At 47.6% G+C, this 19,699-nt stretch overlaps 1 protein-coding gene across 1 annotated transcript in view; it reads right to left on the reverse strand.

The window, feature by feature from the left end:
- LOC102793716 (uncharacterized) overlaps positions 1-15,094 on the reverse strand; it is a 31,615-nt gene extending 16,521 nt beyond the window's left edge. The window contains exon 1 of the mRNA XM_087833817.1: positions 14,521-15,094. Within this exon, the coding sequence (XP_087689943.1) occupies positions 14,521-14,547 (27 nt within the window). The 5' untranslated portion in view covers positions 14,548-15,094. The remainder of the gene's footprint in view (positions 1-14,520) is intronic.
- Between the last annotated feature and the right edge of the window lie 4,605 nt (positions 15,095-19,699).

A 19,699-nucleotide genomic window follows, 5' to 3' on the forward strand; every position in this document is an offset into this window, starting at 1 on the left:
ACGCCCCTTCCTTACTCCCCATGCTGCTGCCATCCTTGTCCATAGTCTTATCACATCCCGTATTGATTACTGTAATTCCCTCCTATTTGGTCTCCCTAAAAAGTCCCTTCATAAACTTCAACTTCTTCAAAATTCTGCAGCTCGGATCATAACCCATACTCCGTTAAGTGCTCATATCACCCCAGTTCTCCAGCAGCTTCACTGGTTGCCCATAGAAGCCAGGATAAACTTTAAAATCTTACTTTTCACGTTCAAATGTATCCATAAATCTGCTCCTGCATATTTGTGTGACCTGCTCCATATCACCACTGTTTCCCGCCCTCTCAGATCATCCTCTGCTTTTCATCTTACCGTTCCGCCCTCACGCCTTATCACTATGGGGAGCAGAGCTTTCAGTTGCTCTGCTCCCCGGCTCTGGAACTCTCTTCCTCCTGCACTAAGAAATATTGACACCCTTTCCGTATTTAGGACACAGCTCAAAACACACCTGTTTAGACTGGCTTATTCGCTTTAATGCTGATTTTTATCTGTTGTCACGCTCTGTTTTGTAATTTTAACTTATTTTATGTATTTTATGACTATTCTTCCTTTTATTAATTGTGTTTTTTGTAAGGTGACCTTGGGTTTCTGAAAGGCGCCCTCAAATAAAATGTATTATTATTATTATTATTATTATTAAAGGGTTAAGGTACCGAAAACTAAGTTTAAATTTAAAGGTGATCGTGCTTTTGCTGTAGTTGCTCCAAAGTTGTGGAATGATCTACCCTTGCATGTTAGGCAGGCTTCTTCTCTTTCTGAATTTAAAAGTCTTCTTAAAACATATTTATTCGCTGAAGCCTTTGGCATTGATTAGAGGGGTTGACTCAATTTGTTTTAACATGTTTCAATTTATTTTAGTTTTTTAGTTATTTATCTTATCTTATCTCATTTTAATTTTCTTTACTTATGCTATTAGCATGTACAGCACTTTGTGAACTCTGGTTTTATGTTAAAGTGCTTTATAAATAAAGGTGGTATGGTAGTGTTAAAACCATCAAAAATAAACTTGTGCTTTTTTTAAAGAAAAAAGGTTAAACGACATCTCGCTGAACCCAAAATAAAGCACACGTAAGGCTTCACAGTAACATATACATGCTGCTGATGAGCTGAAAATCTATAGCTGAGGTGGTGTTCGTCCTCTGACTCTTCAGCCTGACAGAAGCAGAAATACTCAGGAGGAAAATAGATCGTGAGCTCTGTGATTCGGGTGAAGTGGGAAGTGAGTCACATTTTCTTTTGTATCGTACACACAAAGAAGGTCGTTTTTTAACGAGATGATTGGACAAAACCCTGAAATGTTCTGGTACGAACATGGAGGCTTTATCTGAAAGCATCTAAATTTGTTATCATCTGATTTATCTCAGTTATAATTATCAGAATCCCTGTTTGATCAGTGATTTGTGAATGATGCCGTTGACACAGTGTACTGTGCAGCCACGGGGAGGACAGAGCAGCAGCACCACTCTTTTATGTCAAGCTGTCAGTCTCTGTACAGTCACACGCCACGCCCGGCTCTGCTGCCTTAAATTCCTCCGATCACGCACAAATTTGGCTTTCTGCTCTGTTTTGTGTTACAGCGCTGTCAGCACAGACAGGTCAAACATTCACATGCAGCTTTAGGGGCCATGAAAGAAGATCCTGCTGATCGTCTCCAAGAAAAACCTCGAGCTTTCACCTGGCAGGTGGACCGATTCAGTCACAGCACCAGTGGGATGAAGTTGAAATGACATCCTGGGAACAATCGTGTTGGTTCTTCTTCTTTTGGCTGCTCACCGCAGCATCCGTCTGACCCGATCCCCAGCATCCTCCTCTGTCACACCAAACCTCTGCACATCCTCCTTCACAGCATTCACGAATCCTCTCTGGGCTCGTTTCCTTCTTACATCTCCATAGTCAGCATCCTTTGTCTAATATATCCACTATGCCTCCTCTGCACTTGTCCTTGCCAGTGCCCTCTTTCCTAGACATCTCCACTCCCTCCTTACTGATCCTGTGTAGTTCATTGTCCTCCATCTGTCCCCTTACCTCGCTAATTTTCTGCACTCATCAGCTCCATCTTCTAGACACACTCTCTTCACTCATTTGCACACGTCTGTGGTTAACCACCCTAACCTGCTGCACATCCTTTCCTTTCTTAATGCCCAGTCTCACACACAGCTTGTCACGAACGGGCGGACTACGCACGGTAATTCGGCGTGCCTGTGTGGCGTGCTGGTTAGACCCAAACGCGGGGAAGGCTAGCGATGGGTAGGAACAGACACGCAGTTAATCTAGTAACGGTCAGTGCACGAAGCGTGGCTTCGGACTGGCGTTACAGAAAAAGAATCGAGAGGAAAAACACTCACGGTTGCTGAATCAGAAGGACACTGACGTCGGCAAAGAGTTGGAGCTTCTGACATGAGGAGAACGATGTCTGAGCGGCGAACAGGTGGGTGGCGTCTCCCTTTTAAACCCGGCCCCGTGATCAGCTGGCGATCAGCTGATCACCGGCTGACAGGACCCCCCCCCCGACGACCGGCACCCGACGGTCCAGGACGGCGGCGACGGAAATCGGAGATGAGGGAGGGATCCAAGATGAAGCGGGACGGCACCCAGGAGCGCTCCTCAGGACCGTAGCCAGCCCAGTCCACCAGATACTGGACCCCCCGACCCCGGGGACGGGAATCCAAGATCCGCCGGACAGCGTAGACAGGACCCCCATCGACGAACCTGGGCGGGGGCGGGGCCGGGGAGGGGGGCGCCAGCGAGGAAGTAACGCGCCGCTTAAGCTGCGAGACGTGGAACACCGGATGGACCTTCATGGCGGGCGGAAGCCGGAGACGGTAAGTCACGGGGTTGAGCCGGGCAGTGATCTCGTATGGACCAACGAACCTGGGAGTGAGCTTCTTGGACTCGGTGTGGAGCCTCAGGTGCCTCGTGGAGAGCCAGACGCGATCCCCAGGCTGAAAAGGATGACCCGGGCGATGGCGGCGACGATGCTGCCTGGCGTACAGAGCGTTGGCTCGGGTAATGGCCGCCCGCGCCTTGATCCAGGCCTGACGACAGCGGCGGACCATCTGTTCAGCAGCAGGAACGTCGACCTCCACCTCCTGATGGCCGAAGATAGGAGGATGGAAACCATAACAGGTTTCAAAGGGCGAGAGACCGGTGGCAGAAGAGACGTGGAGGTTATGTGACAGCTCAGCCCACAGCAGGTAACGAGGCCAAAGCGACGGTTGGGCAGAGACGAAGCACCTCAAGAAGCGCCCCAGCTGTTGGTTGGTCCGTTCAACCTGCCCATTGGTCTGCGGGTGATAGCCGGACGAGAGGCTGGGAGAGGCTCCAATCAGGCGGCAAAAGGCTTTCCAGAACCTGGCGGTGAACTGGGGCCCCCGGTCGGAGACGATGTCCTTGGGGAACCCGTGAAGCCGGACGACATGGTCCAAGAAGAGCTCGGCCGTCCGTTTGGCAGAAGGGAGACCAGCCAGGGCGACCAGGTGCACTGCCTTCGAAAACCGGTCTACAAAGGTGAGGATGGTGTCAAGACCGCCCACGGATGGGAGGCCGGTGACAAAGTCAAGGCCGACATGGGACCAGGGACGTCTCGGCACAGGGAGAGGGTGAAGGTCGCCAGTGGGAGGCTGAGTGGAGGACTTGGCCCGAGCACAGGTGTCACAGGCGGAAACGAATTCACGGACGTCCCGGGCCATGGAGGACCACCAGAAGGCACGACGGAGGAGTTGCAGGGTCCTGTCCGGCCCCGGGTGGCCAGAGAGCGGGGAGGAGTGAGCCCAGAGCAAGGCCTCCTGACGGCACCGGGAAGGTACGTAGAGCCTCCCAGCAGGGGTGTCAGGCGGAGGCGGTTCGGCGGTCAGGGCATCCCGGATAGAGTCCTCCAGGGGCCACCGAAGGGGGGCAGCGAAGCACTGAGAAGGTAGGATAGGTCCAGGGTCTGACGTGAGGCCGTCCTGGGCGAACTGTCTGGAGAGAGCGTCTGCCTTAGCGTTCTTGGAACCAGGGCGGTAGGCGAGGTGGAAATTGTAAGGCTCAAAGAACAGGGCCCAACGGGCCTGCCTTGGGTTGAGCTGCTTGGCAGACCGAATATGGATTAGGTTCTGGTGATCAGTCCAGATCAGAAACGGGTCTTTCGTCCCCAGGAGCCAATGCCGCCACTCTTCTAAGGCCCACTTGATGGCCAGGAGTTCTCGGTCCCCGACTCCGTACCGTTGCTGCGTGGGCGAGAACTTCCTCGAGAAATAGCAGCATGGGTGAAGTTTTCCATCCGGACCATGTTGAGAGAGGACGGCGCCAGCGCCGACATCGGAGGCGTCCACCTCCACCACGAAGTCTCTGGCAGGATCAGGGTGGAGCAGGACGGGGGCCGTGGTGAACCGGTGGATGAGGTCGCGGAATGCCCGTTCTGCGCCTGGGGGGAGGCAGAAGGGCTTAGGCAGGTTAGCTGGTTTGGTGAGGGATGTCAGTGGGGCGACAACGGTGCTGAAATTCCGAATAAAACGCCGATAGAAATTGGCAAAGCCCAGGAAGCTCTGTAGCTGCTTAAGGCTGGAGGGCTGAGGCCACTGGGTCACGGCTTGGAGTTTTTGCGGGTCCATGGTCAGGCCATCAGAGGAGATGGTGAAGCCTAGGAAGGAGGTGGACCGCTGATGAAAAGCACACTTCTCCAGTTTGCAGAACAGCTGGTACTCGAGCAGCCTGCTCAGCACGGCCCTCACATGGCGAGCATGGTCCACTTCGGTGCGGGAGTAGATCAAGATGTCATCCAGATAAGCAAACACCCACCGGCCTAGCATATCCCGCAAGACGTCGTTGATTAGATGTTGGAAGACAGCAGGGCTATTGCAGAGGCCGAAGGGCATCACCAGGTACTCCCAGTGCCCGTGAGGGGTGATGAAGGCCGTCTTCCATTCATCCCCTTCCCTGATGCGCACCAAATTGTAGGCGCTGCGTAGGTCCAGTTTGGTGAAGACGCAGGCCTGGGAGAGGGAATCGAGGGCGGTGGATAGCAGAGGAAGGGGATGGCGGTTCTTGACGGTGACTTTATTCAAGCCCCGATAGTCTATACAGGGGCGGAGCCCGCCATCTTTCTTTTTGACGAAGAAGAATCCAGCAGCAGCAGGAGAAGTAGAAGGGCGAATAAACCCCTGTTGGAGAGCCTCAGCGACGTACTCCTCCATGGCCTTATTCTCTGCGGGAGACAGAGAGAACAGGCGACCACGAGGAGGGACCGCTCCCGGGAGGAGCTCAATGGTCATGTCGTAGGAGCGATGAGGCGGTAGAGTAGAGGCTCGCCTCTTACTGAAGACCTCAGACAGGTCATGGTAAGCCGGAGGGACCTTATCCAGATCAGTGGGCTCCGGGGGTGAGGCCTCTTCTGACTCCGGGTCCTTATTGGTCCGAGAGAGAAGGCAGCGGCGCGGACACTGGGGACCCCAATCCAGGACCTGGCAGGAAGACCAGGAGATGTGGGGGTCGTGTTGACGGAACCAGGGGTATCCAAGGATGAGAGGAGAGGTAGTGGCCGAGACTACAAGGAACCGGATCTCCTCCTGATGATCCCCAATAGACATGTGAACCGGCTGGGTCTGGAACTGGATCGGGTAGGGTTGGAGGGGTCGCCCATCGACTGAGGTCACCGGGAGAAATCGATCGACAGGAGTTAACGGAATGCGTAGTCGGGAGGCTAGTGTTTGGTCGATGAAGTTCTCAGCGGCTCCGGTGTCCAGGAGGGCTTCAGAGGAGAACTGGCGGTGTTTCAGGTGGAATGTTACTGGTAACAGAAAACGAGAGGGGCCAGAGGAGTGTGAAGGGCCAGGTGGGGCTCCCCTGCAGCCTACCTGGCGTCGTCGTTTCCCGGACGTAGCGGGCACTGGGGACGGCGGTGTCGAGCTGATCCACAGTAGGCGCAGAGGCCCTCTCGCCAGCGTCTCTCTCTCTCTCCCTTAGGGAGTCCACCCAGCTGCATGGGCTCCTCGCTGGATGCGCTGCGTGAGCTAGCAGCAGCTCCTTCAGAGGGGGGAGGAGACTGTGAAGACGTGGCCCTCTGAGGCTGGAAGGGGTTGAAGGCCCGGGGGGTGTGGCGAGGCCGCGACATCACTCGTTGGTCGATCTTCAGAGCGAGGTCCACGGCCTCATCCAAAGTTTTGGGGGCCTCACGGCCGGTCATCTCGTCTCGGATGTAACCAGCCAGTCCCTCCAGAAAAATGGAGCGTAGAGAGGCGTCACCCCACTTCAGCTTAGCGGCCAGGGTACGGAATTGGGAAGCAAAGTGACAGACAGGTCGACTGCCTTGGCGTAAATGAAGCAGCTGTGACTCCACTTCCACTTCACTGCTAGGGGGGACAAACGTCTTTTTTAATTCCTCCACGAACAGGGCATAATCATTGCAAGCTGCAGATTTGTTGTTGTAGAGGGCCGCGGCCCATTCCTGAGCCTGACCAGACAAGAGAGAAGTCAGCATTGCCACTTTTGCACGGGCGGTGGCATATTTAGTGGGCTGACATTCAAACAGCATGTCTAAAGTGGCAAGCAACCCATCAGGCCGGCCATCGACTCCATTCCACTTATCTGGTAGTCCGATCCGGGGCTCCGCGCTCACCGGCGCTGGCTGGCGTTGCAGCTTGGTGACGGAAGTGGACAGCTGGAGGAGATTCTCGGTGAGGGACTCCATCTTCGTGCTCATCCGATCTACCACACCGCGAAGATATATCACTTCGGCTTTCAGCCGTTCGAATTCCGCTGGGTCTATTCGAGGCTCAGACATCCTGTCACGAACGGGCGGACTACGCACGGTAATTCGGCGTGCCTGTGTGGCGTGCTGGTTAGACCCAAACGCGGGGAAGGCTAGCGATGGGTAGGAACAGACACGCAGTTAATCTAGTAACGGTCAGTGCACGAAGCGTGGCTTCGGACTGGCGTTACAGAAAAAGAATCGAGAGGAAAAACACTCACGGTTGCTGAATCAGAAGGACACTGACGTCGGCAAAGAGTTGGAGCTTCTGACATGAGGAGAACGATGTCTGAGCGGCGAACAGGTGGGTGGCGTCTCCCTTTTAAACCCGGCCCCGTGATCAGCTGGCGATCAGCTGATCACCGGCTGACACAGCTACTAAGCCTTTTCCTTTGCCACCTCTCTCTTTCCTGCACGCCTAGCCTCAAAGTACTCTTGTCAATCTCTTCATCTCCCTGGAGTAGTGTAGTTATTGACGGAAAATCTATTTAGGAAAAAATAACTACTGTGCACACAAGACAAAAGATTTTTGGATGGGTCCAACCAGGGATCTATAGGGGCCGTGAGACTGCATGAGTTAAGGACAGTAATCACCTCTTGTTGGCTCTTTTGATTGGATTTTTTGCTGATTGATACGGATTTTTATGGACAGACTAAAGCATTCGATTTGAATTATCTGCTACTGTTTTCTCATCGTTTAAATCTTATTAGCCTGTCAGATGTTCCACAGGGGTCAGTTTCAGGCCCAGGCTTGTTCTCCTTATATATCCTCATAGAGCATGTAAGTGAGATGCATGGTTAATTACTTACAGATATATCAATGTCACTATCAGGCCATCTGACCGTGGTATGCCAAGTTGTCTTAAGGACTTCCTTTGCAAGGTCAAAAATTAATTTCCTCCAACTAAACTCAGAAAAAATGAAATTGCTGACCACGAGTTTTGGCCCACGCCTGAACAGATTCTGGCTTTAGCTGATGATGAAGGTAAATTTCATGGCAGTTGTAAAAATATCCTAGTGATATGTATAAGATGTAACTAATGAAAGGATATAGACAACTGATGAAAGTTGCAAAAGTGTGTAATGATGTTGGTCTGGACTGTCATTTTGGTGATCAGCTCAGAAACTCAGAAATCCTCAGACTACATGGAGGGAGATACTAAAACAGCATCAAAAATGTGGCTCTCATTGGGCATAACTAAGGCATGACATTACCGGTATCATTGGGGGATAGTTTCCTGCTGTTCAAAAATCTCTAAATGTGGGCCTGTTTGATCAGGCACAGTGAGAGGAAATCCCTTCTTCTTCCAGTACTGGAGCTACTCCTCAAATACTGTAGTGTGGTGCAAGGCTGCAGTGGAGGAGTCTACAATGTAGGTTGGTGCATGGATTATAATAGTTTGCAATTCTTTAGGTTGATGATAAAACTGTCGGTGCAGTGCAGCATCATTTTGTTCAGTTATACAACTCGTAGAATCAAAGTTGAAGGAAAAACCAGAAACATTATCAGTTCACATTCAACGAAAATGCTGTGAAACATGTTGGCTGAAACTGTAAACCTTTAAGAAGAGGCTGAAAACTGGCCAAATAATGAGCACAGTTAATAATTATTAAATATACTGTCCAGCAAATATACCTCCACCAGTGTGTGAGAGTGAGAGTGAATGAATAGTGGAATTGTAAAGCGCTATATAAATGCAGTCCATTATTATTAAATATACTGTCCAGCAAATATAGTGCTATATCAAAGCTGTTTACTGATCTGTTGAAAACTACAATTTATTGTGTATGTTTAACTAAATAGCACAAAACTTAATGTGTCATTAAGTTGGATGAGTTAAACTGGGACCTGAGAATGATCTATTACATAAAAACATGATATCAGACTAGCAATAAACTACATAGCCCACATTATAAAGAAATGAATGCCTTATTGTCGACAAATACATGTCAAGGAGTTGGTCATGTTACCAAGGCCATAGAGTATTAATTTAAGTGGTTGAATGAATACATTTGTAGGGAAATATCAGCAGATGTAATTTTGCACATAAATTCATATATATATATAAAATATTTCATGAATCAGAAAAAATCCAACATACAGTTTCACCTTTTTAAGTAGGGACCAGCGTAACTAACGCTTGCCCTGTCCTGCTAGAACTTAGTGCAGTGTTTGATACTGTTGACCACAATATTTTATTATTAAAGGTAAAGAGTCCTCGTCACACACTGAGGTTAATTATGGAGTTCCACAGGGTTCAGTGCTAGGACCAATTCTGTTTACATTATTCATGCTTCCCTTAGGCAGCATCATTAGAAGACATAGCATACATTTACACTGCTATGCAGATGACACCCAGCTCTATCTGTCCATGAAGCCAGATAACACACACCAATGAGTTAAACTGCAGGAATGTCTTAAAGACATAAAGACCTGGATGGCCGCTAACTTTCTGCTTCTTAATTCAGATCAAACTGAGGTTATTGTACTCGGCCCTGAAAAGCTTAGAAATATGGTATCTAACCAGATTCTTACTCTGGATGGCATTACCTTGGCCTCCAGTAACACTGTGAGGAACCTTGGAGTTATTTTTGACCAGGACATGTCCTTCAACGCACATATTAAACAAATATGTAAGACTGCTTTCTTCCATTTGTGCAACATCTCTAAAGTTAGAAATATCCTGTCTCAGAGTGACGCTGAAAAACTAGTTCATGCATTTATTACTTCCAGGCTGGACGATTGCAATTCATTATTATCAGGATGTCCAAAAAACTCATTGAAAAGCCTTCAGCTAATCCAAAATGCTGCAGCAAGAGTCCTGACAGGGACTAGAAAGAGAGAGCAGATTTCTCCTGTTTTGGCTTCCTGTTAAATCCAGAATTCAAAATCCTGCTCCTCACATACAAGGTCTTAAATAATCAGGCCCCATCTTATCTTAATGACCTTAAAGTCATGGAAAAGATTTTCACATGATCAAATAGTTTAATTTAGCATTATGTCATTCTGTTATTCTAACTTAATTAATAATGAGCTTATTCACTGCAGTTGATTGAGTTGATGCAAACCGTGCAATTACGTTAGTCCAACAAAAGCACTTAATACTATTGGAAAGCTATTTCTTAAAGTGGAAATCCTTCCCACAATTATTTTAAGTTCATTCAAAGAGTTATTCTTTGGAGTGTTCAACAAAGTTTAGAGTCTGGTTGAAATAAAACTTTAAAGAATGTATTAAAAAACTCATATACCTGTCACTACATCCTTCACTCACTATGTGTTTATAGACCTCTCTGCATTCAATCATTGGTTGCTATTAATCTCTGTCTCTCTTCTACAGTGTGTCTTTTGTCTTGTCTACTTCCTCTCACCCCAACCGGTCGCAGCAGATGGCCCCGCCCCTCCCTGAGCAGATGGCCTCGCCCCTCCCTGAGCAGATGGCCCCGCCCCTCCCTGAGCCTGCTTCTGCCCGAGGTTTCTTCCTGTTAAAAGGGAGTTTTTCCTTCCCACTGTCGCCACGTGCCTGCTCACACAGGCTCGTCTGATTGTTGTCTCTAACAGATTACTTTTAATTCCCCTTACTGGAGGTTTGATTCTTACTCCAAGCGGGCTAATGAAAGAGGCACCGGTCTCCTTATTACAACAACTCATGTTTTCCTCTCTGGTCTCTATTTAAAGTCTGGTGTAGACTGATATGTAGTGACTGTCTGTAAACACGTGTTCATGAAGTGCACTGATCAGGTCACCTCAGCAGGCATCAGCTTGAGTTGTGACCTCCCTCCTCTGTTTGTCTCTGCCTGTTTTACTCTGTCAGAGATCCACTGGTCTCTGAACTCTGTGTGTGTGTCTGTGTGTGCTGCGCATCATCTGATAAGGTGTTTGTTTACATGCACCACAGCGTCAGCGCATCGAGGAGAAAACCCTCTCCGACATGCGTTCCCAGATAATCGTATGTTCCAGAGTTCTGAGATGAACAGGAGCCAGAAAACATTCATGCTGCAGATTGTTCAGCTCCGCATGAAGGCGAGCCTTTTGATCATTGAGCCGTTCAGCCAGGAGATGTGGTGCTAAATGAAAACACGGCTAACTCGCTGACAGCAATTACTGAGATGTGGCTTCTTGCTACAACAGGCAGCGAGCAGGAAGGAGGAGTGCTCAGTCACCAAGACGAACGGGAACACTTTCCAATAAAAACTCCCAGTGACGGCTGATCTGTAGAGCTGGAGCCTCTTCATAATGTGTCCTTGTGCTATTCAGGCTTTACGTGGATAATAGATCGTTGAAAGCTTTTAAGAGAGTGATTTTCTTTTTCCCTCTTATACAGTAGTCACCAACGGAAGTTGCGGTTGGCAGGTTTTGGTTTAAGAAAAGAAAAAGATCTTTGTAGAGTCGGATAAGATGCTCCATATCTGTGAGTTTATTAGAGGCACATAAAGAAGGAAAAACATGCTGACCTATATTCAGATCGCTGCCAACGAGCTCAACACTAATTAGGGAAATTATGGGGTTAATTAACATAAGATTAAATATTTATTTTTCTGCAAAATGAAATAAAATAAATCCTCCATTTGTCTGGAATGATGGTTTAAGGTTTTGTGCAGAATTCTGATGGAGACAAGAACATAAACGCTGGATGACTCATCCTTCACTGCTTCAGTAAGTCAGATGACAAACTTGATTTGTTTTTGTCACATGGAGGAAACATGGGCGTAATTTCCAGGAGGGTTAGGGGGGCTATGACCCCCCAATAATCAGACCCAACCAATAAAATGATGAATTATCTTGCATAAATAGGCTGTTGATTTTCTTTACTCATTTCAGTTATTACCAGCAGAATAGTTGCATGTTTAATCATCTGGGAATTTACCCAGATTTATTTATTTATTTAGACAGAGATCTTGACACCCCCCCCCCCCCCCCCCCCCGCCCCCCGACCCAATGTTCAGCACAAAGTTACGCAGATGGGAGGAAGAAAACAGCGAAAATCCAAATCTACAGTTACAGACTGTTCGAAAGAAGATTTCAAAACCAAACGCTGTGTGATAATAAAACAGATGCTTTAGGTGCGCAGGTGTATTTGTAGATCGACAGATGATGAGTGCATGGTCTAAACTTCTACTTTCACTTCATATTTGATGCAACATGATCTTTATCTTGTAAATAATGGCGCACAATCACGATCATGATTGCGTGATTCAGTGCAGGCCTGTTGCTTGGATTCCTTTTCTAACCCTCCTTAATCTTCATCTCTAGTTTCGTGCTGCTAAAATTGGGATGCATCTGTGCTCACTCCCAACGTCTCACATATGGACAGTTGATCAAGACCCGTCAGCATCACATTTTTATACAAATTGCACCACTTAACATAGTTTTTCTACAGGTAAACACTGTGAACGTCTTCTTAAACTTCATCAAACTGCGAGTAAAAAACAAGCAAAGCAAAGCTTGAGACCTGAGCCGCAGTCCCCCGGTTCCCTTTCTCCTGTGTAGGCTTCATGGCTCCTTTTACGCAGGAACATTTGCTCCGATTTGATCTCATGCAAATGAGATTGGGTTTTAATTACTTACTCTCTGTGGCCCCTCAGGCTTGTGAAAAATAACCGTCTGAACTGAGTAGTCTGGGTGTCTCGTGCACATTCTTACATCGTCAGGATTAAGAGAAGATCTCTTACTGAAACATTCACAGCACTTCAGCGCACGTCTAGATTCTGGAAGTGCAACCAGCTCAAACGGTTTTCTGGGCTCGCAGATTAAATCAAAGATTAGCCTTGGAGAGTCAGGTCTTCATCTCCAGCAGACATCAGACCAACAGCTCTCTGAAGCTGTATTTGACCCCTGCATGAAGTGCCTGATGAGGCTGTTTGAAGTTAATCCAACCACAACTTCTCTGTCTGAACGCGCTGCTGACAAATACAAGACCTCAAATTAATTTTGTTAATCAAGTTATTACAATGAAAACACCACCAAACAGTCTGCAGGCACACAAACGACTCTGAAAAGGTTACACTTGTTTCTCCCTGGTTTTACAAACCTCCAATTAATTGTTCTCATGTAAACACCACCATGATGGCTTTAAGTGAAGCACACATTCATACCAATGCATGTGTAAATATAACTTATTTATCGGGATGAAAAGAACAAAGCATCTCTGCAGAGATGAGATAACCTGCTGGACGTGACCTCAGCTGATCTCTGCAAATCAGGCCTTTGCTTCAGCACAGCAGTGAGACTGAAGCCACTGTGGGTAAAACACTCGTGACAGCCTGCTTGGAGTTTGACAAAGTGCAAAGAGATTTGTTGATTTGATGAGACAAACTCCCAGGCACTGATCATCACTCAGTGAACCCACTGGTGCAGCTGAGCACGGTGGAGGCATCATCATGCTGCAGGGGTGCGTCTCAGCAGCACAAACACAGAGACCTGGAGCAAACCAACCAGACAACACTGGAGTGCCTTCAGCTGCAGCGTCACAGGTTCAGACTTTAAACCCAGAGCATCAGTGCAGCCAGCACAGGCAGCATTTTAAAGGTTTACGTAGCCACAGTTAACAGTCCTGCTGTCAAACTTAGTATTAAGTTAAAGGTTAAGCTTGACCATTGACATTCCCCTGATTTATTAAACTTTTGATTCCACAGTGGTCCTGAATTCACAAAGACTTAAAACTGGCAATTAAAGAATAAAGTCTTCAGAGAAGTGTCCTGATGCATCTCAATCATCCAGGAAAGCAAATCTCCAAAAGTTGATTCTGTTCATTGGACGAAGCGTTTTGTGGGAGAAACGTTTCTGAAGGAACTGAAGGAACAACGGGCTGGGAGGTCAAACCTTCAGTGGGCTGGTTTCAGTCATTATGCAAATGTATGTTTATAAGATTGAAACCTGCAGTCAGCTGAGACTGAAGACGTCGCCTGGATGATGACGAAACGTTTCTCCCACAAAACGCTACGAACAGATGAACAGAATCAACTTTTGGAGATCTTCAGAGAAGTGTTTTTGCAGCCACGGGCTTCACCTCCTGCTGACCATTAGAGAGACTACAAGGCACATCTACAGTAGCCTCAGTTCTTAGACACAGAAATCATTTTTCATACTAAGGTTCTGAGGTTCTGCGAGATACACTTCTTAGAGGTTTACCCAAAATACTGGAAACTACCACTGCTGCTAGAGAAGCTTCTATAAAAGACTAAATTAGTTTTAGAATACTTTTAAATGGCAAATAGGATGTTTGATTTTTACATAATATTATTAATAATAACAGAAGCAAGAAACACTGTGACTCATTGATGTGAGTGTAAAGTGAAGGGATGTGAATACTTTATGAGTCCTGGTCATGTGTGCAGCTCCCAACACTGTTTCTCACTCACTGCTTTTCTTTCTGCCTCCTCATCCTTTACAGAAACACACACACACACACACACACACACACACACACACACACAAACAGCCTTTAGCCTTCAGTCATCAGAGCTTCTCTCTCAGCTATTGTCTGGGTTCATTCGTAATATCTGGGTTAGGGATTTGTGTACATGTGCGTGTGAGCAGGAGTGTGTGTGTGTGTGTGCATACAGTAAAGGTGTGTGTCTACATCTCCACAGTGATATAACAGAGAGCAGGTCATCCCAGCAGCCATCACATCTCATTTACCCTCCTCCTCCTCCTCCTCCTCCTCCTCGTTCCTCTCTCTTTCTCACCCCCCTCTTTGTTTATCACTCTCTCTCTCTCTCTCAGACCCAAAACACACCTGCAGAAGCTCACTCACCTTGGTCCGAGTGAGACGGCAACCCATTCTGCCTTTGCCCTCGGACAGGTCAGAGTTAGGAGGAGCAGAGAGGAGAAAATGGTGGGGAAATGGTGAGTATGACAGGAAAAGAAAAGGAATAAGATGGAGAGATCAGACGAAAGAAACTGCAGAGGAGAGGAAGGAAAAGGGCAGAAGAGGGTTCAAAAGCATGAGAACGAAAGACGGCGAGAGAATAGAAAGAAAGAGAGAGAGAGAGACAGAGTTTGTTGAGCCTCGTCCGCCCACCAGCTCACATCTCCAAACTCTGAAAACCCACAATCCCTGGCTAATCAGCTGTCCTCCTGTGCTGCTGAGGAAACTACAGCTCCCATGATGCTGCGGTGTAAACAGCAGCAGCAGCAGTCGGTGGGAAGCAGGTCCATCGCATTAAACCCCTCTCTCCTCAGGAATGAGAAATAATCATGGGCGAGCAAACTGCAGCAGGAGCAGCACACAGCGGGACGAGCGAGACAGAGAATGAATGGAAGAGAGAGAGAGAGAGCGGTACATGTAAAGAGCAGAGCTGTCTTCATCTGACTGTTTCTTCCCTTTCTCTCTGTGTTCTTCTCTCTCTCTCTGCAGCTCGGCTCCTGCTGGCCAATCACAGTGGCTGGATGCAGGAGGAGGGAAACATTTGCTGTGATTGGTCAAAGGAAGTGTCAGCTGAAGCATCCATTCAACGTTTTCTCTCCCCTCTGCTCCTCTCTCTCTCTCTCGTTCTCTGTATTTTGTTGGTCTGTCCTTTGTTTCACTCGCTCTTCTTCACACGGTGCTTTTTCTCTCGTCCCCATCTGTCTCAGAAAGCCCACAGCAGTGTGTGTGTGTGTGTGTGTGTGTGTGTGTGTGTGTGTGTGTGTGTGTGTGACTCCACCAGACCCTTTTTAGCCTTCATAACTCACATGTTCAGAAATGAAAGTGCACTTTGATGTCCTGTAATATGGACGTTATTTAGCATGAAAGTACATTTTGCACAGCTTCATTTAGAGTTAAAGCTGGACAGAAAACACAGACCAATCCTGTTTGAACACTACACCTTAATCTAAAATCTTAATCTAAAAAATAATATAAATATATACATATATATTTATAAATATAAATATATATATATAAATATATATATATATAAAAAAAAAACACCCAGCACGCCCCTGCGGGCGGTTTATCCTTCAAGCTCGGGTCCTCTACCAGAGGCCTGGGAGCTTGAGGGTCCTGCGCAGTATCTTAGCTGTTCCCAGGACTGCGCTCTTCTGGACAGAGATCTCCGATGTTATTCCCGGGATCTGCTGGAGCCACTCGCCTAGCTTGGGAGTCACCGCACCTAGTGCTCCGATTACCACGGGGACCACCGATACCTTCACCCTCCACATCCTCTCGAGCTCTTCTCTGAGCCCTTGGTATTTCTCCAGCTTCTCGTGTTCCTTCTTTCTGATGTTGCTGTCATTCGGAACCGCTACATCAATCACTACGGCCGTCTTCTTCTGTTTGTCTACCACCACTATGTCCAGTTGGTTAGCCACCACCATTTTGTCCGTCTGTATCTGGAAGTCCCACAGGATCTTAGCTCGGTCATTCTCCACCACCCTTGGGGGCATTTCCCATTTTGACCTCGGGACTTCCAGGTTATACTCGGCACAGATGTTCCTGTACACTATGCCGGCCACTTGGTTATGGCGTTCCATGTATGCCTTGCCTGCTAGCATCTTGCACCCTGCTGTTATGTGCTGGATTGTCTGGAGCATCTTTACACAGCCTGCACCTGGGGTCTTGCCTGGTGTGATAGACCCCAGCCTCTATGGATCTTGTACTCAGAGCTTGTTCTTGTGCTGCCATGATTAGTGCCTCCGTGCTGTCTTTCAGTCCAGCTTTGTCCAGCCACTGGTAGGATTTCTGGATATCAGCCACCTCCTCTATCTGTCGGTGGTACATACCGTGCAGGGGCCTGTTCTTCCATGATGGTTCCTCGTCTCCCTCCAATTTCTTGGGTTTCTGCTGCCTGAGGTATTCACTGAGCACGCTGTCAGTTGGGGTCATCTTCGTGATGTATTCTTGGATGTTCGTTGTCTCATCCTGGACTGTGGTGCTGACACTCACCAGTCCCCGACCCCCTTCCTTCCGCTTAGCGTACAGCCTCAGGGTGCTGGACTTGGGGTGAAACCCTCCATGCATGGTAAGGAGCTTTCTTGTCTTGATGTCAGTGGCTTCTATCTCCTCCTTTGGCCAGCTTATTACCCCAGCAGGGTACCTGATCACGGGCAGGGCGTACGTGTTGATGGCCCGGACCTTGTTCTTACCGTTCAACTGACTCCTCAGGACTTGCCTGACCCTCTGCAGGTACTTGGTGGTTGCAGCTTTCCTAGCGGCCTCTTCATGGTTCCCATTCGCCTGCGGGATCCCCAGGTACTTGTAACTGTCCTCTATGTCTGCAATGTTGCCTTCTGGTAGTTCAATCCCCTCAGTTCTGACTACCTTCCCTCTCTTTGTTACCATCCGACTACACTTCTCCAGCCTGAACGACATTCCAATGTCATTGCTGTATAGCCTGGTAGTGTGGATCAGTGAATCGATGTCTCGTTCACTCCTGGCATACAACTTGATGTCATCCATGTACAGGAGGTGGCTGACAGCTGCTCCATTCCGTAATCGGTATCCGTAGCCAGTCTTGTTAATGATCTCACTGAGGGGGTTCAGGCCTATGTATATATATATATATATATATATATATATATATATATATTTATTTATTTATAAATAACCCAACATAACTGAGATCCTGGTACTCTGATTCCTTGCTGCTATATTTGGCGATAGAAACATGGAATTTCTCTCTGGGGGGGAAGGCCTCATAATCAAGCTTTCAGTCTAAGTTCAACATTTTAAGTTATTTTTTTGTTTGTAAGTTATATTATAATTATTATCTAGTTTCAGATTTCCTGTCTTTCCTCTATTTGTCTCTTAAGTCTGTATTTCTTTGTTAGACCTGCTGTTACTTCCTGTTTTATTTTGTTCCCTCTCGTCTCGTCTCGTGTAACAAGACTGTTTAGTTTTGTGTTTTCTGCTGTGTGTGATTTCCCCGCCTGTTTTCCCTTCCCTGATCATTTCAGTGTATTAAGAGCCTCAGTTTGTGGTAGTTTCCTCCTTACTTTATGCACATTGTTTCCTGCCTGTTGTCGGATTTCAGTTTTATTACTTTGTCTCCCAAATCTGGATTTTGGCTCTGATTTTTCCCACTACATCTGACTGAAGGATCCTGAGCTAGTGTGTGGTTGAATGATTTTACCTACATATGATCAGAAGTGACCAAAGAAAGACAACTTTTAACAGGTTTTACAAAATCAAAAGTGTAAAAGGTCCAGACACAGACAGCAAACAGGACCAGACTGTTTATGCACTGAGAGGCTGACTAAAAGAATACAATAAATTCAGCAAAAAGGAAGAAATAAAACTTATGTGAGGCATAAAAGGAAACTAACTTTCAAAATAAAACAGGAAATAAACAAGTGAACTAATATGGACGTAAATACTAACATGTCGGAGTAGAAAACAGGAGAACTGAGATATTAACACAAACATGAGAGTGAGTGAGGAACAGCCTCAGAAACAGACGAAACTAAAAACTAACAGACATAAAACAAAACACAGGAACTAAAATTCATCGAAACCATTAAAGGAAAAGAGCAAAGTCTCAGTGATCTCTCAATAAACACAGTTTGCAATCTACTAGAAAACCAAAGAGGAATGTTAAATCTATCAGTCTAATCCATTACAAGGGTAACAGATCGTGGCAGAGGTGTGGTTTATGGCTCTGCTGGCGTCGTGGTGGTCACGTCAGACCCATCGCCTGCACAGCTGGTTCAGTTGCTTGTGTAGATGCTGGCGGCATACACAGGGAGGAAGCAGTGGCGCAGAGGCAACAGCTGAACAGACTTCAGGGCCCGGCCGAGCACCAGATTCAGGTGCTGGTTGGGGTCACCGTGCCACTGCCTCTGCTGGCAGTGACGACGCACCGGATGGGGGAGGGCGACAACCCACAGTTATTCCTGGAGACCATCCAAGCCATTTCAGAGCGTGCCAGTGTCCCACGGCAGAATGGGCGCCATGGCTGCTGCTGCTCTCTGGGAATGCTCAGACAGCAACTCCGAGCTTGCCGCCAGCCTCGCCGGGACCTTTGGAGACATCTGATGGGACATTATAGATCGCTTGGGCCTTTCCCAGGAAAACCGCTGCCGGCGGTTCTGGGGTTGTTGGATGACGGCAGAGGACCAGACACTGTTTGTGGAAGGATGTCCCAGAAAGATGGCAGACCCTGGCCCAGTAAAAATGAGATTCAGTACATTCTGGACCTTAGACAAAGCTGCACACATTGGGGAGGTTGTCACTGAAAAATGTGCTCCAGGCCCAGAAATGTCAGCAGGGCCTCTACAACAGAGTGGCAAATTCACCAGGAGATAAAGTACTTCTATTATCAAGCTCAAAGTTAGTCACCAAGTGGCAAAGACCCTTTGTGGTCACATGGTGAGTGGGCAACATACAGACGGGGGTGGAGCCACACAGATATATCACCTTCATCTCCTGAAAGCATGGAGAGAGGCCAAAACCACTTCTCTGGTCTAGTGTCCTGGTGAAGGAGAGAGATGATAGTTACCTGAGCATAAAAGGCAAATCTTCCAGAGAGAACAGGCTGAAATGCTGAAAATAGTTCTTGTAGTGAAGAAAGATGGGTCTATATGCTTCTGTGTCAACTACTGCAAGGTAGATTCCCTTGTCTGCAAATTAAGGAAAACACAGCGTGAGGTTTGGACCTGTTTGTCAAGCTTTCGTTTGGCTTGTTCCCAGAGCCTCATGGACCATGTGCTCTGTGCCCACGCTGCAAAGCTTCTTAACTTAAACAGAGGGCTGGGTGCCGTTTTGTCCCAGCGGGGGATCGCCACCTGATCCTGTACACCAGCTGGAAACTGACAGGGCAGGAGAGGAAATACAGCACAGTGGAGAAGAGAGCCTGGCAATCCGGCCGGCGGTGGACTCTCGTCGTTCCTCTCACACTCAGACTGATGTGACTGTGTCAGAGGCAGAACTGAGGTCTAGTAGCTGCATCAGCAACTATTCTCAGGTCAGCTCATTACAGCGTTTGTTATAGAAATATATGAGATTTCAAGGTTCT

Source organism: Neolamprologus brichardi, chromosome 20, assembly GCF_056152115.1.
Source record: "Neolamprologus brichardi isolate AB-2024 chromosome 20, ASM5615211v1, whole genome shotgun sequence".
Lineage (NCBI taxonomy): Eukaryota > Metazoa > Chordata > Actinopteri > Cichliformes > Cichlidae > Neolamprologus > Neolamprologus brichardi.